Here is a 27247-nt window from a genome sequence, read left to right on the forward strand (position 1 = left end):
CACAATCACAGAATCACAGAATGTTAGGGGTTGGAAGGGACCTCTGTGGGTCATCTAGTCCAACCCTCCTGCCGAAGCAGGGTCACCTACAGTAGGCCGCAGAGGACCTTGTCCAGGCGGGTCTTGAATATCTCCAGAGAAGGGGACTCCACAACCTCCCTGGGCAGCCTGTTCCAGTGCTCTGTCACCCTCAGAGGGAAGAAGCTCTTCCTCGTGTTCAGACAGAACTTCCTGTGCTTCAGTTTGTGCCCATTGCCCCTTGTCCTGTTGCTGGGCACCACTGGAAAGAGTTTGGCCCCATCCTCCTGACACCCACCCTTCAGGTATTTGAAAGCATTTATAAGGTCCCCTCGCAGCCTTCTCTTCTTCAGGCTGAACAAGCCCAGTTCCCTCAGCCTCTCCTCGTAGGAGAGATGTTCCAGTCCCCTCACTATCCTCATAGCCCTAAATCAAATATGGAATGCTCTGTTCACAGGAAATATCTTTTTTCTAACTAGTATCAAAAGTTACTATATAGTCTAACTCACAAGAATTACTAAAATTTTCAGACATCTATAACTGTACACTTTCATTATCTACATTAATGTCTTGCTTTTTAATACACCTTAATAGGGGTTCACTCAAACTATGCTGTCATCGTGAGTTAACCATAAATACATAACCACCGAATCACAGAATCACAGAATGGTAGGGGTTGGAAGGGACCTCTGTAGGTCAAAATAATGAAGTATTCCTTTTTATTGGAAAACCATATCTTCTCTGCAAATAACTAAACCTTTAGAACCATGCCTATGGGCAATTACTGTTCTATATCCAAACACTGTCAAAGTTTCATTAAGTTTACAATCTCCACTGTGCTTCTAAGTACACAATGTACTCATCAGCTGTCTCCTACACACCCAGAATAAAGACAACCAGTCACCAACTCTTGATTATCTGCGATTTATACGTGGCTTGAGGAGAAAGAAAAACTCAGTTTCCTATTCTTGTACTACACTACTTGATGATCTGAGATGCAGACTCATAGTGGTACCACTGAGTTTGAATGCATGAGTTATTGATAAACCCTTGAAGCTCTAACTCAAACTGTGCCTATGGAAACGCACAGGAAAAGTCACATGAGCTTCACTCACATGTACATCAAATCTAGAAAGAGAAATGGATCAGCTCTGGGGAATTTTGAAGTAAGCAAAGTTGTGAATGTGTAGGGGTGTCTCAGTGTGCAGAAGAAATTTCATATGGCGAGATATTTGATACACATCACCTACACATTATTCCAAAGGGACGACTTTTTCAGTTTACATATGCTGTTCATAATCAACAAGTATATGATTTTATCACCGACTCCCAGCAGAGTTTGAATTATAACTGATTCCTACTGCCAAAGTGCTCAATAGTCTGTCAAAAAATTGAAGATATGCAAAGTTATAACCACTTTTTGCAGGCAGAAGAGAAATTGGAATCTGTAGGTGTACGGAACCTTAATTTAGTTACATTTTTTTTCCTTAGTTTGTGTTTCAAGATCTATTGTCATCCTTTCAAAAAGCAACAAGATTTTCTTCTGTATTTTCTTTCACATATTTCCTAAACATTCCCTTCTGTAAGCTTCAGAAAGTGAAACACTACAGGCCTTCAGACAGCAAATTATTTTGAAGAAAATTGTTGCAAGTCTGACAATCGCCTAAAATCAGAAGAACCACCGAATGGATAAATAGAGTATGTGATTGTATGTGTGAATGCGTGCTATGCGAATGCAGGTAAGAAACAATATATGTGTTTACAAGCAAGTCACCTTCCCCTCTTAGGAACGGTATCTTGAAGTATGCACCCAGAGCTTCAGAGCAAACCAAAATTCTTCTTTATCATCAGTACCAATCACTAAACACAAGCACAATTAACAATGCCTATTAGATATTCTTACCTGTTTATTTTTAGATTCTGCTTTAATTATATTCTTAAGAATTATTTCAGTAGGTTCTCTAAACTGCTCTCTGTCATGTGGAGAACGTAGTAAAGGTAAACATATATTCCAAAAGTGTCTAGCTGCAAGCATTACAAGGGAATAATTTCCAGCTTCACCTGCATACCTGAAGAAAGTGAAGTGCAGCTTAATGAAGGAAAACAATCCCACTCTAGCCAAAATACAGGATTTTACTTCTACAAACATCTAGGCAACACCACATATAATCTCAGCAACAAGGGGTTAGCATATGAGCTTCATACAAAAGACACTTCCCATTTTTGTATACAAAGCACCTTCATACATTCAGCAGAAGTACCAGTAGACAAGTACCACATACCCTGAATGCCTCTAGCTGCATTCAAATTGTTTTGAGCATATTCCATTCAAATGTTACTTTGACTTAACAAGATTTGATAATTCTCCAGATTGTGATTAAACACAGTACTCATATGAGTGAGCAAAAGCTAAAAATTATGGATTGGTATTAAACAATTACCCATTGAATAGTTTCACTATTTTTAGTTTTTGAATCTGGTGACCTTTGTCATTTTCTCCCACAGTTTTATGATTTTTAGAGTCCATATGCTCACATACCTTCTGTCTTAACACTAGATGTATTAAGGCCTGTTTTTTGCTGAAGACTTTCTGTCTCCCTTTTGGAACATGTTGAGCTACATATATATGCTCACTCCTTCCTGAAAAAGTGCTTTCATAACACACGCATTTAAAAATATACACATTTATCCACAACATGACATCACTTTAGAGTTCTGTTACACTGGCTAGTCTAACTTTACGCATCACTCTTTTAACGATCAATGGAAGGAAGAAAGTACTATAACATTAACAGCCTCACATCAGCCATCACATGTTCATCTTTTAAGAGGTCTAATTGCATAATTTTGCTCATTAATTTATTTCTTCCAAATTGCAAAGAATTCATACTGAAGTCATCCATCATACATGTACCACCTTCTCCTGCCTATTCATTATTTAAAGCAATCTTTCCACTTTGGGTTCATGACATACAGTTCATAATATTAATATGATGCTCTGCAACAGTAGAGGTTGAGGACTGACTGGCTGAGGGGTAGTTCTACTGAAAAGGACATGGGGGTCTTGGTGGACAGCAAGCCGAAAACCAGCCAGCAGTGTGCTCTGGCAACAACAGCCAACAGCATCCTGGGCTGTATTAACAAGAACAGATTAGACTGAGGGAATCGATTATCACCCTCTAGTCAGCACTCTTTAGACCACATCTAGACTACTGCATCCAGTTATAACCCACCCAGCATAAACCAGACATGGACAAACTTCAACGAACTCAGTGGAGGGCCACCAAGATGATCCAGGGACTGGAGCACTTGCCTCGAGAGAGGAGGCTGAGAGTACACCGCTAGTTCAGTGTGGAGAAGAGTTGGCTTTGGGGGACCTAATGAGCAGCTTTTTAATAACCTAACAAAGTTACTGAGAAGCAGCAGCCAGGCTCTTCACAGTGGATGGCAGTACAAGCAAGAACAGGCATAAATTGAAATAAGCAAGGCTCAGAGTGGATATAAGCAGAAACCTTTCCCCCATGAGTACAGTCAAGCAGTCAAGCAGGTTACTCACAGATGTTGTGCAGTCTCCATTCCTGCAGGTTTTCAAGACCAGATTGGATAAAACCTTGGACTGGCCCCTGCTTTGAGCAGAAGCTTAGACTAGAGCCCTTCTGAGGTCCCTTCCAGCCAGATTTTCCTATGATCCTATGACGTTACAAGATCAGCTATGTGGAAGATATGGTACTTGATAAATTTACTAAGCCGTAAAAATCTGTCAAATCCTTTGTTAAGCATTTCAACTTGCAAATACTTTGATTTTTATCAGTCTTAAGAGAGAAGATGTTGCTCCTCAAACCTGTAAATAAAATTTTAGGTCTGTTTTATATTAGTCTTCTCTCAAAACAAAACATACCTGGCACTCTGAACAAAGGCTTTTGATGCTGCTACCCGCGAGTCTTTTGTTCCAGACAAATGTTCCGTTATACTCTTTCCTTGTATACAGGCAGCAGTGCTTAACATTTCTTGTCTCACTCTGTTACCAGGCCTGAATAAAGGCAAATAATTCAAGCAGTGCTAGTCTTACGGTCTAAGAACATACCAGTTCCTATTAATGATACTTTCAAGTTGTTACTAAATAGATGTCCCTAGCTTTGGAAGTTACAAATGGTTCTACTGACTTCTCTTTTAAAATCAGAAAATATTTGAAAAATTGAACATTTTGTGAAAAGATATCAGAAATAAAGTAAGTTTTTCACAGGCCTAATGAAAATAACTGTGAAATCAGATTTTAAAAAAATATTATCTACGTTTAGCATGGGGAGAAAACATATTTGGGGTGTTCTCCCAATTATTCACTATTGTACATCAAACAAAGTATTAGCCCAAATGCTTTACCATGGGAAGACTAAGTTTATCTTCCATTTCTCTGGAAACAGCATTGACAGTCCACGACTACAGTTCTTCGTCAAAGAATCAAACATTTCCTCATTCATTAGTTTGCAGATTGCTAGATATGCAGCAAGTATTTTCTCAATTTCTGTAACGTTCTGAAACTATACATTTCATATTAAGATACCTTATTTGGTTATACATGTTTTTTCCCCATGCAGCAAACAACCATGAACTGGAGCAGAATATTTTTTTAAAAGGGAAATTATTCTTCAGAGACAAAAATGAACAATAAATTCTATTCCAAGTTTTTCACATGTTTATTTCAAACTTCCTATATTCCAAAAAATTGTTATTAAATGGACTTGATTCTTTTCCATTCTGATAAATTTACATTCTGTTGTTGGAGATAATTATACAAAAAAAAACCAGAAGGATCAAAGGATATCACCTTTTCATTATAAAGAACTCGATCAACAGATCTGTTTATATATGAAACCTTTTTTTTCTTTTTCTTCTTTGAGATCACAGTTTTAAATTAACAGTTAAGTCAGACACTGGCCTTCAAAGAAATGAGTTACAGTCCTTTTGCACCCATATGCATAGGTGGTAATAAAGACCGTAAGCAGAGCTCGGAATATAGAAGCTGCTGTCACCTATTATCTCTCACAGCTTCATCTTGTTCCATGAACTGTGTAGACCCTTTATGTATTAGAGCCAGCTCAGCATTGGAAGCAATTTGCATCAGCAGAACAACTAGAATAAGGTACTTTCTGCTTCGAAATCGTAAAAGTGTGAAAAGACCATGATTGCCAGAGACCATTTCAGAAAAGCAGTGCTCCCCAATAAGACACTCAAACGCATGTATACATGACCCATTGACTCACTTAGATCAAAAAAATTCATCTATCTTCCTGAACTGGGTCCAGAGCCACAATCTGGATCTCTCACTGCCTTTTACTCAGGCTACGCTGCAGATCTAAACATCATCTGCAGTACTTACGTTAACTGCTAACAACAGAATCAGCAGAAGTAGGAAAATTCTGCTTTCATCTCTAACCGGACAGTTTCTTTGTGAAAAAGATTCTTTAATTTTTAGTTATGTGATCAGATGCATTTACCCTATATCCTTCTTCAAAACTTAGTTCAAGTATACCACAGTACCATGCAAAATTCCATGTACTTACATTTCATATTTCTTAATATCTCTATTGTGGAAAAGATTCTCATCTGATTGCAAGATCCTTTTGGAACAAGTCATCACTATTTCATAGTCATGTGATACATAAGCAAAATATGTAAGTCGTGTTAGTGTCTGCAGTTCCACTAAGGAATCTGACCAACTGCATTCTAAAGCCAATTTCACTAACTGGAAACAAAAAATAAAAAAGACAAAACAGAGTTTAAATCTCAGGTTTCCATCACACTCTTTTCTATAGCACTTACATGCTTACAGCTGTGCCTTCCATACAACCCACCACGATGTAGAACAAGTACATGATAAAGCAATTCAGAAAACCAAAGAGTTAAAAGAACAATCAAAATATACAAAAGAGAAGCATCGTTCACCCTGTAGTAAGTATTATAATAGAGTACGTAAATCCAGCTTTAAGCGTGCACGTCTTTTGATCAGCAGTAGCTGCCCAGACTTATTACGTGTCCTCAGTCCTCTTCTGAAAAACAGCGCTACAGGACTTTCAAAATTCAGAGCCCATTAGCTATGCCAAAGGTAAGAATGGGAGATAGAACTGGTTTTACAGCAACAGTGTTTCATATGTAGTTTCATTATAGGATCTAAACGTCTTCCCTGCTTCTGCACGCGTCAGTCAGGAAGTGCCATCTCTTTAAGACAATGGGAGTTGTTAATATATTGGTCAAAATGAGGATACTACAATACTCCTCTCCAAAACTAAGCCAGTGAAGCAACAGCGAAAGCTAACTCATAATATTTCACATAAATCTGTAGACAAACTAGAGTTAGATACCTATATATTTATAAGGACCCAGATCCCAGTCTCTAGAAAGAAGGACTTCTACAAAAGAGCTAGGCAATGTGACCAGGTTCCTAGCTAAATGGGGAAATATATCTGTCCCAGCTGTGGTTAAAACAGAACCAATTCTCTTTTAGTGAATCTTCCTTACAGATAAGTTCTTCTAAGTAACTGCATTTTTCTGAAATTGGCTGCATATTTTACAGTGTCCGCGCTCCAAAGCAACATGGGAATAATTCTAATACTGGTATTCTAATGCTATCTGGGTTTTGGATAAATGAAAATATTCAGTCACAAAAATCTTCTACCTTTATAACTATTCAATCTCTTGGAAAGTTTTAAAGGAAATAACGGTACAATAGAAGTTTCAAAATTAATTTTGCCCCCATCCAAAACTGAAATCACATTTACACTATGCAATTTCTGAAAACTCAAGAAGTAATATAACAAAACTAAATACCTGCGATAAGCTAGGAAGAGTGAAATCCATGAGGCCCAAGCTGTTACATGAATACATTTCTAGACCAACAAGAATTCTTGCCATAGGATTTTGTGCTTCATTATTATTCTAAGCAGAAATAAAAAATTCAATTTAACAGATTTTTTTTTTTGCAGGTAAACATTATTAAGGACATTAATTTAGATGACAAGGTAATAATACCTATGTTTGAAAACCTCCATTTGCATTAAGGAAGTCTTCCTTCCTTTATTGTGTCCTTAAAATGAGGGATTTTATGTATTTATTTTTAATTACATTGTGAACTCTGAACTATTACAGTTTCAACATTAAAAAACCACAGCAACAATACAATGAATGTAAATTCCATATATCACTAAGAAATTCCAATTTTATAAACAGAATAAAATAAAAAGATAGGAACAAAATATTAATTTCCAACTTACTAGGTCCATATTCTATATATAAAGAGACCATACTAAATGTTGATACGAATATAGCTGATTTTTCTTAACATTTTTAATACAGCCATTTTATTATTTTAAATGTATGAATTCAAAACCAACTTTGTTATAGAGTCATCATATGACAGACATCACCATAATTATTATTGGCAGCCAAAAATAGCAGGCAGAGTTAAGAAATGTAGACTCACTGCTATGCCCTATGTGAAAAATATGCTGTATTCCATAAAGATTTATGATAACTTCAGCCAAAATTTATTTTCACATTGTATTCAAATGCATAGAAGAAAATACATATTGATAATTTGTCACTATTAATTGAATGTATTAATTTTTTAATTTTTCAAAAAAAAAGTTTCAACATTGTGCATGATTTCGGAGAAATAATACCTCCTCCTCAATCCCAAGTTTATGTCCGATCTGCTGCTGATTTAACTGTTTTGCTTTCACCCACGTAGCAATGATCTGTTGTTGTGCAGCAATACATACTGTTTCACCAGGTACGGTTTCAGTTGTCACACTTAGGGCAAATTCACAAATCTAAACACCAAGAAGAAAAAATTACTGAAACACAGGAGAAATGTGGAAAGCTCTTTGTATGGAACATGCTATCTACTAGTTATTTTAATATTATTGCACATGCATCTCTAAGCCTAACAATATCTCCATTACATCAATTCATATAGCAAATAGAAGTCACAGTCCTCAGCCCCAGTTGGTAAGGAACTTCAGTGATCATTTCGTAAAGACACGTGGTGGCAGGAACTGTAAAAGATGGTAGCTTATTGTTCTGAAAAAATTTCTACAATTTAATTTATATGAATTGTAATATATGACAGCAGACCAAAAAAGACTACAAAAAATGAGGGCTTTGTACCTCTAAGGCAGCTTTGATATCAGGAAGTCCACTGGGATCTACTGAAAAAGACGGGATGACGTTTGCTTTTTCATGTTTCTGTGCTGCAGCTTTTCTGCTTCTGTCTGTTGCTCCATCTTTTTTTTTCTTCTCAGCAAGTTTTGCCTTTGGAATCCAACAAAGCATCAAGCCCCGAGCCAAAGCATTACACAACATCAATAAAATCACAGTGTTTCTGTAGAAGAAAACAAAAATGAGCAGTGCATACTGCAACAGATCAAAATAAGAAGAAATAATAAAGTTTATTTCTTTCAAGTAATAAAGATCATTTGAGAAATCTAGGTTTTTCTTAGAAAGCAAAATTACGGATGTTACAAAATATTTTCCCACTGGAAAAGCAGTTACAATGGTTAAATGTACAAAAAACCACAACCAACTCTCATAGCTCACATCACATTCTTTCAGCTCTTTCTATAATTGAAGGTCCTATGTGGTCACAGAAAAAAAAACAGTCAGACACACACATTTAAAATATCATTTTTTATCAGTGGGCTGCTACACATGAAAATAATAACTATTTCCTAAAAAAATGCATCTAAGCCAAGCCTCTCACATAAAACCACTTATTTATTACACCATATTACTCTTCACGCCAAAAAACTACTGAGCTGGAATTACCTTTTTTTTTTTTGAGAAAACACAAACTTAATTGTGACTAAGAGATTATTGCTGATACATGCCAATATAAATATCAGAATTAATAAGCAGGTATTACCATTTTTCATCAGGAGAAGAGAAGGCTCTGGGGAGACCTTATTGCAGCCTTTCATTAATTAAGGGGAGCTTATAAGAAAGATAGGGCAAACTTTTTAGCAGTGCCTGTTGCTACAGGACAAGAGGTAATGGTTTTAAACTAAAAGAGGATAGGTTTAGACTGGATATTAGGAAGAATTTTTCTATAATGAGGGTGGTGAGGCACTGGCACAGGTTGCCCAGACAGGTGGGAGATGCCCCATCCCTGGACACATTCAAGGCCAGGCTGGACGGGGCTCTGAGCAACCTGATCCAGTTGAAGACGTCCCTGCTCATTGCAGGGGAGTTGGACTGGATGACACTTAAAGGTCCCTTCCTACCCAAACTGTTCTATGACTCTATGATCTCTCTACAAACTGCACTTAGGCTTTGCTCTCCAGTACTGTTAAAAGAGCCGCCTTTGCTGATGGTCCTAAGCAGTTGGCCTAGTGCTGAGGTCACTGCCAGTAACGTGCTAAAATTTCTAGGATTTTGTCCCACAGTCAGACTGTGACTTGACTATCTCCCAGTCCATCATTTTCCCACTGCTTTTACTACAGAACAGGATTTCTCTACACCACTGTGGAACCTGCATTTTCATGGTCTATTAATGTGCACATTTGCTTTATTTTCTTTGTTCTCTTTTATATTTCAGAACAAGTAATAACCACCTTACTCTGATTAGGAACATTTACAATACAATTTAATTTCAGAGCAATTGACAGCAAGCAAACACATTTCAAGTTGTCCTGCAAACTCACAGGCTAAGAAAATTTTCCTGATTCTTTCTAACTAGCTTAACAAAATGCTCTTTCCCATTTGCATGTTGCCACTCCACAATAAAAAGAAACTAATACTGCTTAGTCTAAAGTTAACATGGCTTACAGTGAATAGTAACAAACAGAAAGAACTAAAAAGTCATTTTCACACCACAAAATTAAATTTATCTGAACTACTCTGTGTATACCAAACTGTTCCTCCTACCACTAAAAGCCAGCAATGAGAGCATTTCACAGCACAAAGTGACTTACAGTGTTTGCAAAAATATTTTTTTGTTTCAGAAAAAAAGAGCATGCTCATAACAAAACAACTAAATTTACCCATTGTGCCCAACAGTCTTAATGGCTCCAAGAAGAGTCTGCAGATGCTCAGTAATTTCCCTCTGTCTTCCTGAAGAGATAAGATGTCTATTGTAGTTTAAGATATACACTACAGCATTGTGAACAATCCAGGCTTCATTCAATTCTTCTCCTATTTCAGCTGCACGTTGGAAGTTTTCCATAGCATACTGAGATAAGTAGTCTATCCATAAACTATAAAATTAATATAAAGAAGCTGTTATTCCAAAACTTCAACATAGAGGAATTATAAGGTTAAACATGCAGTAGCACATCTCAATCAACAACCGCAACAAAATTCTAATTACTTTTCAGTTGCATTTATTAAGCCTTCATCCATTAACTTATATTTGACCTGGATGAGGAGATGACTCAGGAACGGAATTAGTATCAACATAAAATGAATAGTCTCTGACACTCAAATGCTATTAGCTTAAAAAAGAGTGACTACAGTTCATGCTTCATCCTCACGTTTTTTTAAAATGCACGTGTCAATCCACACATCTGTGCTAGAAATCATTAAATACCAATGCCAGAGCTCTACCTGAATACAGATACAAGTAAGGCTTCCACTCAAGTGTTAAGGAGGCGTCTTTTTCACTTAACAACTGCATGTGTTCTTGCACTCAAAGATACCTCCAGATGTTCTGAAATGCTAAATTCATTTTTAATACAATAACATCTTTTTCATAGTCTATGCAATAACTTTCTTTCAATAGCTTTACTTATTTACTTTTTTTTTCCCCTAAATTATCGAGATGTACCATTACTTAGAAAATACATTATTAAAAATACAGTCTTGAGTAACAATACAGAATGGCCATGGTCAGGCCACAAAACCAAAAGCACAAACTGACACAGGGTATTACTATGTCAACAATGGTACAGGACACAGTAGACCCAAGCATTTTTTTTTTCCCCTAAGTATTTAATCTCATTTGGTAAACTCAGAAACAGCTTAGTCGCAAATTTTGGAACAGAATCCTCATCTTCCTTGTCCCTTGGTTCTGATCAGTTTATACTTTTTCCCATTTTAAGGACATTCGCAAGCAGACAGTGTGAGAAACTTTACCTAATCTTCAGACTTAACGAACAGCCTCAGGGACATAACACCCTACTCTTTCAGGACATGACCACTGTCACAACAAGGCTAATATTAGCATGAATGTGAAAAGAGGAGAGTTGAAGTATCACCTTCAGTACTCTCCCCTCTCTCCTCCTTCGCAAGAAATAATCACAGGAGAAAAAAAACACAATACTTGCTATGTTCTACTCTCCCTTATTCATTTCATTTGATTGGATGGAACAGACTAGCTTTGCAAACTGAAGTAATTCATTTTATGTATTCGGGTGCTCAGACATCATCATAGTTACAGGAGTTTGTGGTGGTGCAACCACACCTAGGCCATCTACTGCCCAAATGACACACCAGGATAAGCCATGCACGCTTTGGCAAAACCTCCCATTGTACTGTTATCTTCATTACAAGTGTAGCAGCCTGGAGCTGGGGTGGCCAGGCACTCCCTGGTCACACCTAGGCTGTCTGCTGCCTGAATTGTCTACCAGAATGACTCAGCACCAGTTGTGGCCAGAAACTAAAGTATTGAACAAAGTCAATCATCTTGAGTTCCTACAAATAGCGATCAGTAAGTGAGACCTTTGAGCTCTCTAGGACTGGAGGGGGCTGTATGACCCCACACGTTCCCCTCAGCTGGAACGCCTCACAGGGTAGACTGTGTGAGGACTGAAAGATCATCCATCGATGATTGTGTGAGGACTCAAAGGCCTGATTTTGCGAGGTTCACTGACTGCCCGTTGATGAATGCCAGCACGTAAAAGTGAGTAAACCATGAAACTCACGAAAAGCAAAATTTTAATTACAGGTTAACCTCTGTGTGTGCGCAGTTTGGTCCAGAATCATTTGCCTGTCTGTGTGCAATTTGATTCAGAACCATTAGTCTGCCCGTACGTGTGATTTTATTTAAACTTCATCTGTGTGTGCAACACTGCTGTAAGTTTTGGATGATTCCTGCCATTTTCGAATCTTTAATTAAGTCACTGTTTTGATTGTAACACATTCCACTGAATCACTCTGTTAAATTGGCTGATTAAGTGCTGTAAATAATACGTAATCTTGTGATCTACCTCAAAAATATTAATAAATCCTAAATTGCTGCTAAACCACAGCTACATAACAAAGTCCTATTCGTGACAGAGCTACAGAGCAAGACAAAGAGTTTTTTGATTTAGGGAAACGTATTTTTAAAAATAGAATTTTATGGTCTAAATGTCAATATAACACAGATTTACTAGTTTGTACAGTTGGGATACGAGCTTCTGGTTTCAGAAAAATAAATGTAAAATGAAAAATAAAATGCACACTCCAGAATGAAAGCGAACTACAGAAAAACTATTTCAAACTATTTTTTTAGATTCTTTTCCTTTTCCCATTACCATGACTACCTAAAAATTATGAAGCATCTCGTGACAACGAATTTTACTAAGATGAAATAACTTTTCCAATTATCATCTGTGTGTGATAATAATAATCTGGTAAGAGTTCCCAGGTCTTGTTACACTTTAAAGAAAAGCACCTGTATGTTTTCCATTCTGAATCATATCCTGGAGAATACTGGCTTGTATCTTCTGGAGATACAGCATGATCATTCAGTTCAACTCCCTGCAGTCTTAATAAATGAACAGTTGCCTGGAAAGATACAGAGAAATGAATTTTCTACCCAGGTTATCATTGTGAAAGTAGACTGCGACTTAGTATTAGTGTTGTTACCTTTTCAAAAAATTACAAAATACAAAATGCTTTTTCAGATGTTGTACTGGCACGTAAAACTATATGAAATACAATGTAAAACACCTCATAATCTTCAAATTGTCTACAGCTAATTTTACTAAATAATTTCATTGAGAAAAAAATATTTATATATTATATATATTTTTTTATTTATTTTTTAAAATCACGCTGGAACTTTAAGGATCCAAAAATACGTCACATGTCAAGCATTTATAATAGAATCCCTGGTAAAAAAGTGTTATCACCACCTGCAGTGAGACTATTGCTGTAGTTACTTTGACACAGTATTTTGATACAGATGCTTCATAAAACTACTTCTTCCTTAAGTTCCAGGAGAGATGGACAATAATTAAAATTAAAATTCCAGCGCTATAAGATTTAGACAAAGAATTATACATAAAACATAGCTAAATGAAACAAATATGAATGACAGCTGTGTAATTTATTTACCTCTGCATTAATGAACCTTATTTCTGCTAATATTCTGAGTAAATCTCTTTCAAAAGAGAAGGATTTAGCAGGTAGTAATGATTCTCCTGGTAAGCTGTCACCTTGATCACCATCCATCATAGTTGTGCTAGCTGTCTTCTTCTGTGCTATAAACAAATAAACAATCAAATCCATTATTATTACCATGCAAATCAGAAATAAACACCCTTTATTTGAAAATTTCAAAATCCCTACACATTCTTAAATCCACAAGAAAAAGTTAACAAGTACAGATTTTAAATTATTTCTCTCAAAGTTTTTTTTCACCAGTACAATTTACTGCACTCAAAACCCGTTCTTCTCCAGCAGTGCTCAGGTATATACCTGTGATTTTGCTGTATTTGTGCATAAACTGCAATATTTGCAGTAAATAACTTGCTCCAGTCATTACATGGATACTGAAATTACATTAATATGAATATAACCCATGGGCTCTCATTCAGTTTTACTGCTTCAGTGGAAGAGGAATGCTGGACATGATCTAGTGGCTAAAATCTCAGTTTGTTTTAAATCATAGATGGGTTTGACTTTCTGGCAACATAAACATCAATACAGAGAAAAACAGCATTATTATTCTTTGGTTTAATAATGAAGAAAAATGACCAAGATTCTTTTAATATCAACACAAAGTAAGAGCATGAAAGCAGTCACAGTGGGTTCCCTCTCCATCACCGGCCAGTAGTGGGTGTTTGAGGAAAGGCGTAAGAAGTAGGATACACAAAGCTGCTTTTTTTCCTGGCCTATCTTCTCAGTTTTTCAGAATCTGTATCCAAGCAATGTCCTGAACCTGGGTTCTGTTTGACCCATCAAGTTCAATACCCTTCGATAAATCTGAGTAGTCTGTTTAATTTTTTAAACCATACTTTGATATTCCAAAATAACCTTTTAATTTCTGTTTAAAAGTAATGGGTTTTTTTTCTTAAGACAGTCTGATAATTTGACTGGATTGCTACTGGTTCCTAGACCAATCACACATATTTAATTTCTCCAGACTAGCCATGTTTCATCTTTCATCTCTTTTCCAAACCAAAGGGAAAAAGAAGTACTTACCAGAAACTCATGACAACCACGCACCAAAAGGATAATTAACAGGAACTGGTGTGTTCTTTTTCTGTAACTCTAGAACATCTAGAATTATTTGTATTTATATAGGCCTTCCTGACAACTCAGCAGCCCTCTCTAGAGGGTCTTCACACCACAACAATTAACTTTTCCCTGTCCTCAATATGATACAAAGACAACCTTTCCCTTTTCTCTCAAATTAATCCTAGAATTCGTAGTAGTAAAGAAAAATTAAGTGTAACATGAAAATCAATGGTGTCAACAGTTCTTGGAGAACTCCAGTCGAACATAAATTTATCTTCCAGCCTTGAGTATCTATAAGCTTCTTCACATTTCACTTAACTACAGGTAGTATTCCCACAGTTAGAAACTGCCTGGAATAGATTACCTCAACTGCTCCACCAAATGAGGTGTTTTTTCCTTCACATTTACAGAAACACACAGCACTCACTGAAAGTATGAATGGGTTTCCAGGAGGCCACTCTACAGTTCTTGAGAATGGAAACCTTCAGTGAGGTCACAGCTATTGTTTGATTTTTAGTGAAGTTCTACCTCTGAAAGCATAACCGACTTCAGCAACCTCAGAACAAACTTTGATCGAACCACATGACACACTTCTGACGAGAGACGAAAAGTGTCTTGAACTCCTGCATACCCAGGAAAAGTGTTTAGACTAACACAGATAGAATTATACGGCCCTCTGAACATTCAGAGTATGAGAAAGACACCTTTACCTTGCAGATGCAAAACTTGTGAAGCAGAAAAAGAACCCACCAGTTCCTATTCATGATGCTTTTGGTGCATGGTTGCCTTTAGTTTCTGGTAAATACTTCTTTTTCCCTTTGGTTTGGAAAACAGATGAAAAACGAAACACAGCTAGTCTGGAGATGCAAAACTTGTGAAAGAGAACAGGTATATTAATGTCTTATTTTAAGTGGACCTTGGAAACAATCTGGAGAGAAAATGTGGAATAGGTTCAATTAACATTGGCTAGAGGAAAAAAAAACAGCCAACAGGGTATGCACTAGAATTTAATCTATTCTTAAAGGTGAGCTTTACAAACTAACAGAGATATATGAAAGTCAGCAAGCAGCTAGTGGTTTGAAAGTGTTCTTTCCCTGAGTTGAGAACTCTTTTAATGCGTGTGGTAGGTTTTCAGCAGATGCTCAAGAAACAAGGCACAATGTCGGATACCTCCGGGGAACCACTAATAATAAGCGAATAAAGTGTAAAATATATCACCACATGAGCCTCATACAAAGTGACTGATAATCTGTTTTTCTTCAACTTCCTCAGGTCATTAAGTATGACAGAGACAGATAATATAGACCTAGATGACCATTAGGGAATGAACCTGTTTTCTTAGATAGATACATTTCATGTAAGTACTTCTCTTTAGCACTGGTGAAACACTTCTGAAGGCAAAGTATGGTTTTGAAAGAAAAATGTATTGACTGATTTCTAGATTCAGAGGTAGAAAGAATATTCCATGTATGCCAACGTGCAGTGATAGACAAGAGTCTCAGGGAACTCTGGGAATGGCAAGGAAGAAAATAATAATATTGGTTGACTCCTTCAAGTAACTCTAATAAATGAGGAAAAATTTCCTCTTACAACATTCAAAATAGTTTGTTCACTTACTTTTTTTAGGCTTTGTTACCTTCCTAAACAAAGTATCATCAAACAAGAGACAAAATCTGCATGCTGCACGGCAGACATCCCATACTTCTTGTTTACATGCAACTTTTGCCAAATCTGCCCAAAGTACAATTCTGCCAAAGAAAAGGCATACACAAAATTACTCTGTAAGCAGGATTATCTTCCATGCGTCATGATCGACAAAAGAATCATGTCAGTAATGACGGCCATCACAAATAAAATTTTAAATCTAACAAAAACTAATAAATGGAAGACTTCTTATCAGTAGCAAAGATAACACTATTACTTTATTAATTAAGAAAAATACCTTCAGCATATTAAGAGTGGAACAAAATTCTTGTTTTGGATAGTAACTATACTGACATTTCAAAATGTGTGTGACACCCCTAATTATCTATCTTATAATATAAACTAAACAAAATATTTCAAAACTGATGTTAAGAATTTCAAAATAAGTCTTGAAAACAAGTTTGGATTTAGAATTTTTTAGAAAACAATTCAGTTCAAACTTCATCTCAGCAATTTTTAGTGCACAAGAAAAGAAGGAAACACATCCTTTTAAATAAAGGATGATGAAATGATATACAAATAGTCAGAACAAAACCTGTGATTTTCCTACAGATTAATCTTACTGTCTCTCAGAATGGACTAACTCATTGCTTTGTCAAAAAGGTTGTAGCATGCAATGTGGTGCAAGGACCTAAAAAGACAGTTCAGCAGTTCCAATTGTACATCAAGTATTCAGTCTTCCAGCCTTAATCCACTCGTTCTTCTGTGTGTTCAGTTCGTATCAATACAACAGGTGAGTTTATAGGTGCATGTGAGAGAGCAGATTAGAAACCGCAAAAGAATACAATTATGCACAGCATGTGAATATAATGCAACTTTTCGACAAAAACATATGCTTAAATGCTTTGCCAGGCCTGACTGAATTATTCAGCCTTTTACAAGGTGTCATCAAGTAACTTAACAGCTGCAGTAAGAAACTCTCCCCTTAGAGACTTCTATACCAGACGAAAGAGAGACTTCTTGACTACAGTAATTACCTCTCTCTGTAATTTTCATTTCTTAAGTGTTTCAAATGTTCAACAACTTTCTCCACGCTTTTAATATGATGTTGTGCTTTTGCACAGAGGTAGCTTATTTGACTCCTACTTTTACCTGAGGAAACTTAACAAAGAAAAAAGAATTTAAGGTAATTTAAGTGTTAGAGATGAAAAAAATCCACATGAAGGGTATGCAATTTGATTGATAACTACTTTCTTAAACACTTGAAATCCAGCCCTTTTTTCAGCCCCACCCAACCATCACGAGAAAAACCACAACCCATCAGCATCTATTCTGTTTTTCCCGTATCTTCAGATATAGCTGTCCCACACAAAAAACAATTTATGCTTGTTTGTCCACCAAATATCTCCAGTACAACTCTTTTCTGCAGGACATGCATTACTCGGCCTCAGTCAAGCGTAAATGGATAGTCATATGCAAAGTTCACATTCATGCTGAATTTTAAGAAAACTTATCTAATCAGACACATTTTCAGTCAATATTCAAGTCTGTTGTTTTGGTTTAATTTGAGAATGTTGACTTTTTTACTTACTCAACAAGATACTGGGCAAAAATATTATGCAAAGAAATAAGGAACAAAGAAAAACGATGCAAGGGAAGAACAAGCTGGCCCCATGAGGTAGAAAATTACTCCAGTGGTACAGATACATCAAAAAGAGATTACTATATGACATGGACGAAATGCTTTGCATTAGAATACAAGTAACTTGATGTGACTGGGAAATCCAATGGGTTTGTACATTCACTTGAATCTAAGTGACGGTCCCTAACATAATGCAGTCTGAGTAACTTTTAATTTGATCCTCCAAAAATTTGCCAAATAGCAGCAAATACACATAAAGTATCTCTGGTTTTTATATATATATATATATATATATATATATATATATATATATATATAAAAGCAGGTTCACTTACATTCACTTACAACAAAAAGTGGAAGGTATAGTGTCTTACCATTCTTATTACAAATATTTTGCAATGCGTTATCCAGCATATGATAAGGTTGTCTTACCTAACTATACACATAGATCAACTGACAGAAATTCTTCAGTATCATACGTAATAGCAGTAACATGAGGTAAGGTTGTATGGTAAGGAATTGTGGATTAAAAAAGTACATTGTTCTCTGGACCTGTGCGTACAACTCTCACTAAAATAGGCCAGCATAGACACGAAAGAAGAATGATATGTTGATGCACAGTTATTTATACAACTTAAAAGAAAAAATAACCCTACAAATCTGATGTCCTGTCCTATGTATATTTTAATAATACTGTTGCATATATATTTACTTACTCCTTCAATAAACATGTTTAAGTTTGTTTTAACATTAGTGTCATGGAAAAAGCAAAAAACTTGCTAGACAACAACCTCAAGAACAACTGAAATATAAAAAAAAATTTCACAAAACGTTGTGTTAAGCAGATAGAACATACTGTAATAATTCCATTAATCTTACTCTTTTTAATGGCTTATCTTGGAAGGCTAATGTGTAGTAATGTTTACTCTGAGGAAGCTGGGATATAATTTTACAGTTGTTAGCTCAAAATTCAAGAGCAAGTAGAAATTGATGCATACTTTTAATTCTGTTCATTGCACAAATGCAATGCACTTTATCACCTTAAATCATGCATGAAAATGTTTTCCAACAAAATAATTTTCATATACTTAAACGTACTGCACGAAGTGGGACTGTTGATTCTGTAAACAACATTCTTACTTGTAAGTCATCACTTGGTCAAGTTTGAAATGAGAATATGCAAGGTAAACAGTTTAGCCTGGCTCAATAGATTGCATGAGAGAACTGCATGGCCTTCCACAGCACAAACAGACTGTTCTGGAAACAGAGGACTCTGTAGCATTCCCTTCCTCCAGGACAATCTCTACCCTGGGAGTACACTGAGTATACTCAGAAAGTCACTTAAATTAGTCACACACTTGCTTTGTTGCCAAGGTAAGATAAAACAGTTCAAGCAATCTGGGAAATCCGTTCCCTGTCTACTCTTCTTCAACAACTGAAGCTATTTGTGGCATAAGGAACATGCCTATTTATGATCCATATTTTAGAAAGTAAATGAAGAATTCATGCATAAATCTCTGTGCAAAACTCGGATCTCTCAAAATAAGATTTTAGAACAGAGTGACAATTACAATATAGAATGAATGCTCAATATTGTATGTAACTAACACAGAATATTAGGGGGTGAAACTTCTGAAAATACCACTTAAAAATGACCGTGGGCAAGAACATTCAGGAGTTGCACATAGTGAAAATAAAATTACGGCATAACTTACAGCACACTACAGCACAACAATAAAATTCAGATGAATTCATAGCAGAAAAAAAAACCCCAAAACATTTCCCCTTCTAGTATCACAATATACAACTTAGATCCCTAATGAAATCAATAGGAGCTTTGCCACAGAATTCAGAAGAACCGTCACGTCATCTATATCGCAATATTATCTACATGTTGCCGCTACATGTTATGTCCAACCTTTAGCATTGCGGAAAGCAGTCAAAGTCAAGTGCAGTAACTTTTAGTCATACATACGTGTTTTAGTCACACATTACCTTTAGCTTCATTTTCACTATCAAGAACTACTTGAAACGAATCAGGAGCTAGTGCAAGACCTGCATTTACCAGAAGAGACCTCTTTTTCCTCACGTTATCCTCCTGCTTTCCCCTTTTAGCCTATGTAAAGAAAAGAACTAATTGTTATACAGTTCATTTTTATGATATTCCTATTTATACATCTTACTAAACATAACAGAATGCAGATCATAGAACTTGGTACTAACAACAAGATATCTACAGGAATAGTGTATCTTCATATATCTTACACAACATTCTGCAGTATTACTGTTATTCAAAGTGACTGTAGAACTTTGGTTGATCTTGACATGAATACATCCAAAATAACTGAATACAAAGCGCTGTTCATGCTCCTCATGGATCTTTACAGTATGTTCCTCAGTGTATAACATAACATAACATAATGTCATTATGTTATACTTTCTTAAATAAAGAACAGCATTTATTTAGAAACCAATCATTACACATCCTTTGTGCAATAACCAGTAATTGCTACAAAATATAAAAAATTACTAGTCCACTCAGAATTAGCCAAAGTTAGAGGCGGTACAAGTGCTTTTCTAAAAATAATATTTAAGCAGAGTAAGCTTGCATGGAAAAGCATTAAAACTAGACAAAAAAAAATCTTCACTTTTCTTTATCTTAACAATAGCCATAACTCACCAGCAGCTTTCCAGTGCTGATTTTAGGTACATCTGAATTTCCGTGAATATCCCAAAATGGCGTATAGCTGAAACTTCTTTTAGCCAACTAACAATCAGCTGGCAATACCACTTTGGTTCAGGTGCTGAGGCACCACAACAGAATTAGATGCAATAACTCCTAACAATGACTACAATGTGACTTTAGACTATATTATTTAGCATCATTTGTAAGTGCAACTTACTATGTATTATCTCATAGCCAGCTAGGATGTTTGCTATTTGGCCACTGCTCCCCTCATTGATGAAAACACTGTTCCACACAATGAAATCTTAATTGTTGATGATTATTAATAGGCTTCTTTTTTTGCTGATATTATTGGCAATAAATAACTTTCCCTCCCCTTCCAAGAAATAAGCTTTGAACATGAGTGGAAAAAATCTCTTTTGCAATCTTCACAGTGTGAAGCAGCATGACCACCACAGAGACAATGCAGAGAGTTTTTCAAGTCAACCAACCAATGCCAATTTGCTTATAGTAAGCTGATGCTAGCTCTACTAATATGCAGTTTTACCAAACAGCTGGCTTTCCTCTGCCACAATTTAGTAAGCAAACCTATTTCATCTACTGACCTTAGTCCTCATGATTACCTGTTCAATCATCATTACTGCCCGATCCTCTAGACGCTCAGGTGACTTATACAGCATAGTGCACAAACGGAGACGGTTAAAAGTCAGTCTCAGATATTCTTCATACTGCCCACCGTTGTTTAGATGTATAGCTTTTTGCAAATGTTCCACAGCAGCCTCTATTCTATCCCCATCTTCTTCAATACGAGCTATTTCCATATGAACTTGGCAGCGCAACAAAATCAACATGCTAAGGAATACGAATTTAAATATAACTGTTATAACAAGGCAAACCAAAACTCTAAAAATTACACAAAAGTGAAACTCAATAATTAAAAGTGACTCCAGTATGAAAATAGATATTCCCTTTTTAACTTACTTGCCTCCTCCTTTTTCACTACCATGCCTTTTTAATGAAATTACTTAGAAAATTTAACCACATTGTACTTCCACTAACCCTGCATAAGAAAACACAGCCATGAGGAAACAACACATCTCATAGACTAACTGATAATTTTGATTAACTACAGTTGTGGTTAAATACCAGCTGGCAACTGCAGTACAACAGTGTTTTTTCAGTTCCTAATAAATTTCAGTATTTGCTATAGGCCATTAAACAGTGTGGAATTTTGCCTGAAAGGAACCTATATTTAAATGATTAACAAGGAAATGTAGGCAAAACGCAGATGTTAATTTATTATAAGTAGTGGAAAATTTTCAAACACTTTACATCATAGAGCTTTAGCTTTTAAATGAATTTGATGCTCAGCCATTAGACCTTTCAAAGTAACAAACAAAAAAAATGCACAGTGTAGAAAGGTACCTGTCAATCTCTTCAAGGACATCAGCAACTGATATCAACGGCTTTCGCACATGTTGATGCAAATTGTGTTGTAGTAGTGATAAGCACAAATTCCACTGGGTTGTACAAACAACCTGAATGACATCAGGATCTCCCAACTGAACTGCATGTATTAAGGTTAACTCCAGATTTTTTATCAATTCCAGCTGAGCCTACACAAATGAAAAATTAATCAACATATATTGCATTTAACAAATAGAAGTTCTTACACATTCCTCCAAATTTTAATCTTAGGGCTGTTTCCAACAGAAAGCAGTCTCTCAGCCAGCAGACTTCGGAATTTTTTTTTTTTTTTTTTACAATTTCTTTAATAAAACCTTTTTTTTTTTAAATAGGTATCAATAACTAAGCAGTACTTCTTTTAGGCACTCCATGCTGCTACTACATGTTTCAGGCAGAAGTCTGTCAGCTATTCACCTTTCTTATGATAACCAGAAACTGATAATTGTGAAATATTTGTGAATTCAGAAGGCTTAGCTGCTGCTTTCTTTTTTTTTAACTAAGCTACAAATGCAGTGTAAAAGAGGAAAAAAAGAAATTTTATGAATGAGCTTTGCCATACTGTCAATTAAACTTGGTTCTTATTAAATCTAAAAGCAAATTCTTACCTACAGTAACAGACACTGCTAATTAAGTTATTTTTAGAGGTTATGCCATTAAGAAAAAAGAAAAAATCAAACACAAAATCTCCAACTGCATACACTGCAGTAGGAATATTTCAAAATATCTAAATGCCTAAATATCCTATTTTTTATTTAAGCAGTATTAGTAGTGTTTCATATCATGAGGAATTCATGAACTTTTTTTTTCAAAAGACCAATGGAATTTCTGAACCCCAAAATGAGAAGTCATAGATAGGAGTCAGTTTATGCACTAACACTATCAATTTCCATGAAATATATTCATACTTCTAATTTTAGGAACTTCAGGTGCCTCCAACAGCTGTTCTACATTGCTCATTGTAGGTATCTACCTAATCTCATTGATAATATTGACAATTTAGGCTTTACTTTTGATGGTCTGAATTATAACTGAGTCATCTGACTACAGAAATCTAAGAAAATCCTCCTCTGTGTGACAATTTATCAGGAATAATCTGCATTTCTGTAACATAAGAATTTGTATGAGACTGCCCATAACATGCAATAGTTGAGTAGGACTTGACGATCCTTATGGGTCCCTTCCAACTTGAGATATTCTACGAAAAAACCTCCCATAAATGTGAAATATGAAAACAAGAAAATGTTGCCTTTGCATGCCTCAATGCTACCATCTTTACTCTTGGAAAGAAATACATTATGAAAATAATCAGACAGAAGACTTACAGGAGGAATATACAACTGTTCTTTATTTTTTCCTGTTTTCTTCTTGGCAGTCCAATTAGCAAGAATATAAAGTTTAAAAGAGTATCTGATCAGTATAACGTAATTCAGACACATCATCCAATGCAATTTTCCATGTTTAACAAATTAAAACTTTTACTTTTCTCTCAAAGTTAAAGAACATACCTCAACAACTTCTTTGGTGTAAGTCACAATTTTAGTGCCAAATTTTTTCATTTCATATTCACATTCCAGGCATTCTATTTCAATAAGTTTCCCTTGCTCCTATGAAGTATTAACATATAAAATGATAATTTTAATAATTAAAAAGGAACATAATGATGATTAAACTCACGTAATTACACTAACACAGCACTGTACTGGCTAATTAACTGAAACAATAAAAAGGGAGTGGAATTTGTTGAACAGCAGTCACTCTTACTAAGCTGAAGCTGCAAAATAACTTTACCATGATTTTTAAAATTGTTCACTGCTAGACTTTGCAATGAGAAAACCCATGTACACTTGGTATTTCCTATACTGTAATTTGATTTCAGACCTTTATTAATTGAACATCCTCATGACTGGAAAACAGATGACATCTTGAAAAACTTACATGAATGTAAAACTGCCACTACAACATAATGACCAACACATAGAGAGATGGAATTCATGTTATGGCTGCAAAACATGTCACTACTTGGCAAAAGCCAAGGAACTGGAACTTGATATAGATTACTCTCACTCTACCATGAAGAGGTCACTGTCAAAATGATGCTGGGCAGTCTGAAGATGGTCAGTTAAACACCCACTAACTCTAAGAGAGAAGGCTGAAATAGAAGCAAGGCTTCTCTACTGCTGCGGCAGAAGGGATACTTGCTATAACTGTCTATACAAATAGCCAAACTAAATCCTTGTGCATATTTGATCTAGGAGATTTAAATACATCTTCCAGTGGAATGCTATGGAATTGTGTATGATTTTAGAATTGCAGGAGAAAAAATGGGCCTGAAGCAGGCACCTGGAATAAAAAAGTTTCACTGAGGATAAGTTAAATTTACATTACAAGTAAGTCAAAGTAGGACCTTTATAGTAGAAATTTGAAAATACTCTTTGAAATTTGTTTGGCAGTATTTGCCACTTATTTCCTTACATGCATATTTCAGACAATTAAAAATTACTCATGGGGATCCCAACACAACCAGGCACCACTTCACACTTTTTTGTAATTGAAAAACATACCTGTTTTCCAAATACGGTGATGAACAGTTCTGATTCTGGGACAGCACTAGTTTACTTCATAGTAGCTTGTATGGGGCTATGTTTCGGATTTGTGCTGAAAACAGTGTTGATAACACAGGGACGTTCTAATTGTTGCTGAGCAGTGCTTCCACAGCACCAAGGCCTTTTCTGCTCCTCACATTGCCCTGCCAGTGAGTGGGCTGGAGGTGCACAAGAAGTTGGGAGGGGACACAGCTGGGACAGCTGAGCCCGGCTGACCAGAGGGATATTCCAGACCACATGGCATCACGCTCAGCAATAAAAGTGGGAGGGAAGGTTGATGGGGGGGCTGCTGCTCAGGGACTGGCTGGGCATTGGTAGGTTGGCTGGTGGTCAGCAATTGTTTTCATTTGCATCACTTGTCTTTTCTCGAGTTTTATTTTTCTGTTATTTTTTTCTCCCCCTCCCCTTTTTTTTTATTATTAACCTGTTTTTATCTCAACTCAAGAGTTTTTTCACTTTTACTCTTCTGTTTCTCTCTCCCATCCCACCGGAGGAAAGTGAGTGAGAAGCTGTGTGGTGGTTAGTTGCCCACTGGGGCGAAACCACAACAACGGGGAAGGAACAGAAAAAACAGATCTCAGAGCTAGCTGGATGTAAGAATCAAAAAGGGCATGCACATTGAAAGACTAGTTATTAGGTAGACCACACAAAATTTTAATCTAAGAATACCGCTACAGTAACATAATAATAAAAATACTGCAGAAGAGTAAAAAAATCATTACATGTTAGTAATAACAAATCAAGTAACAGTTTGCTGGAAAATGAATCATTCCTACTAAGGGAAACTGGGAAAGGCATAGGAACAAACACTGTCAGAAAAGACCCACGTAAAGGAAAGTATTAGGGAGTGCAGTTTGTGGAACAACGTCTCTGAGTTTCTCGCTCAAATTAGAGTGCTACACTGCTTAAGGCCCACTTTCCAGAAAAAGTAACAACTTTGGGGCTTTTTTTTTGGCAAACTTTTTTGAACTCCTCCTTCTACCAGTCTCCTAATCAGGCTCCAGACAAATGCTCTGTTTTCTCCTCATCTGAAGTAGAATTCATATGCTGTTTTGCAAGGTTGATACTGAACTCATAAAGACTAAAGCAAATGTATATCACATTAACTGCTTTTAAGCTTTTATCTTGGTGACCAATTACAACCTCAATTGGTAAACTGGTTAAATCTTCAAAACCTGCAAGCAGCATTTAACTGCCAATCAAACTGTTCCAGAGATAACATTTAAAAATAGGCAAAAATTTACAGTTAACATTTACTTGCCAAAAAAACTGCACTGCTATTTAGCTTATTCTTACCTGTACCCTACCTTCTGACCTTACTTCTTCTGTCTAGTTTAGGAATAGATCACTTCTCCAAGTAATTGTTTAAATTAATGAATATATAAACAACACAGAAATGGACAGAAGATCCCAAAACCACCAGTGTTATTTTTCAAGTATAATCACAATGGGGTGGGGAGTTGTTCAAGAAAAAATCAACCGTAATTAATTTTAACACTTACAGTAATCCCAGCTCTCTTCAAATCAAGTATGCAATCATATGCAAGCTTAATGCAGTTTACTTTCACAGAAAAACGTGCAAATTCCAAAATCAAAGGGATCCTTCAAAAATAAAAAAATGTCACTTCATAGAATCTGATATTGCTCTCTTAAAGAATAAGAAAAACACTATATGAAAGTAACTTCATGCAATATATCTGAAAATCTTGAAGTCATCTGAATATTAGAGGACGAGATTATACTAGTAATGCTCACAGTTAACAGGAAAAAAGGAAAAATATTAAAGCTGATTACATGAAAAATACAAAAGTTCATCTGTTTAAGGAAAATAATTATCATACTTCTACTGTAGTCTTGCACAAACTGTTTCTGAAGAACATAAAAAACACAGAATGAAATGTATGCAGCACATACATGGTGAAACACCAAATGAAGATTTGAGGTAATTCTGTAAACACAATGCAGTCAACCAGCATACAACTTCAAACAGTCAAATCCATCGGTCAATTATTTAGGAACTAAGAACACAGAATACACACAGCAGGAGACTGTGTTCTAAATGGTTGGATCTCTGTAAATAACGGAATGAGCATAGTGTACTGTCTGGCATAGGGGAATTAATGAGACTCCTGAACATTGTCAAAGAAGATTGACTTTAATAGGTAAAAATGTAGTATTACTTCCACATGTAACAGCTGTGATATAACTACTGCAATAGAGAGTTTGGTTAGTCTGCGTTTCGAAATTATGCTGAAGAATTGGGAAGGGATCCATAAAAAGCCAAAAATGAACTAAAGTCTGAAAAGCAGTTGTCAATTCCAAAACCTTTTAAAAATCTCATTTTATCAAGAAGAAAGGGTTATGAAAAGATTTAATCACGTTATACAAACAGCTACATGGAAGAAGATATTTAATCTTGGGTTCTTTAATAACACCTACAGGATCTTTGTCTTTTTTTAGGATGACCTAAGCATTAATGCAACAACACGAACTACTGTAACTAAGTACAAGTTCACTCTCTGCAATGTCAACGGGAATTCTGACAGACTTCAGTGGAAGCAGGATCGGCTTCAGCATCAACTTTCACAGGGCTATGACAAGTAAAACTCACTTCACACTGAGAACAGATGCTGGAGGTACATCGTATTGTTTCAGAAGGACATATACAGAGTTCAGATTTGTGGTGGAATCGCTTGGAAATTCATTTCTGTCCCACTGCCTGCAATATATTAGGACTCAAATTTATCACAT

General features: G+C 35.9%; 1 protein-coding gene across 1 annotated transcript in view; it reads right to left on the reverse strand.

Moving 5' to 3' along the window:
- CFAP46 (cilia and flagella associated protein 46) overlaps positions 1-27247 on the reverse strand; it is an 87125-nt gene that overhangs the window by 43386 nt on the left and 16492 nt on the right. The window contains exons 8-24 of the mRNA XM_075424007.1: positions 27108-27215; positions 25999-26098; positions 23399-23497; positions 21852-22042; positions 21050-21278; positions 19736-19856; positions 17136-17259; positions 16072-16202; positions 13330-13475; positions 12665-12777; positions 10053-10265; positions 8182-8395; positions 7695-7844; positions 6844-6951; positions 5580-5761; positions 3917-4048; positions 1922-2087 (exon numbers count right to left, since the gene is read on the reverse strand). Coding sequence (XP_075280122.1) covers positions 1922-2087; positions 3917-4048; positions 5580-5761; positions 6844-6951; positions 7695-7844; positions 8182-8395; positions 10053-10265; positions 12665-12777; positions 13330-13475; positions 16072-16202; positions 17136-17259; positions 19736-19856; positions 21050-21278; positions 21852-22042; positions 23399-23497; positions 25999-26098; positions 27108-27215 — 2527 coding nt within the window. The remainder of the gene's footprint in view (positions 1-1921; positions 2088-3916; positions 4049-5579; positions 5762-6843; positions 6952-7694; positions 7845-8181; positions 8396-10052; positions 10266-12664; positions 12778-13329; positions 13476-16071; positions 16203-17135; positions 17260-19735; positions 19857-21049; positions 21279-21851; positions 22043-23398; positions 23498-25998; positions 26099-27107; positions 27216-27247) is intronic.

This window comes from Opisthocomus hoazin, chromosome 6 (assembly GCF_030867145.1).
Source record: "Opisthocomus hoazin isolate bOpiHoa1 chromosome 6, bOpiHoa1.hap1, whole genome shotgun sequence".
NCBI lineage: Eukaryota > Metazoa > Chordata > Aves > Opisthocomiformes > Opisthocomidae > Opisthocomus > Opisthocomus hoazin.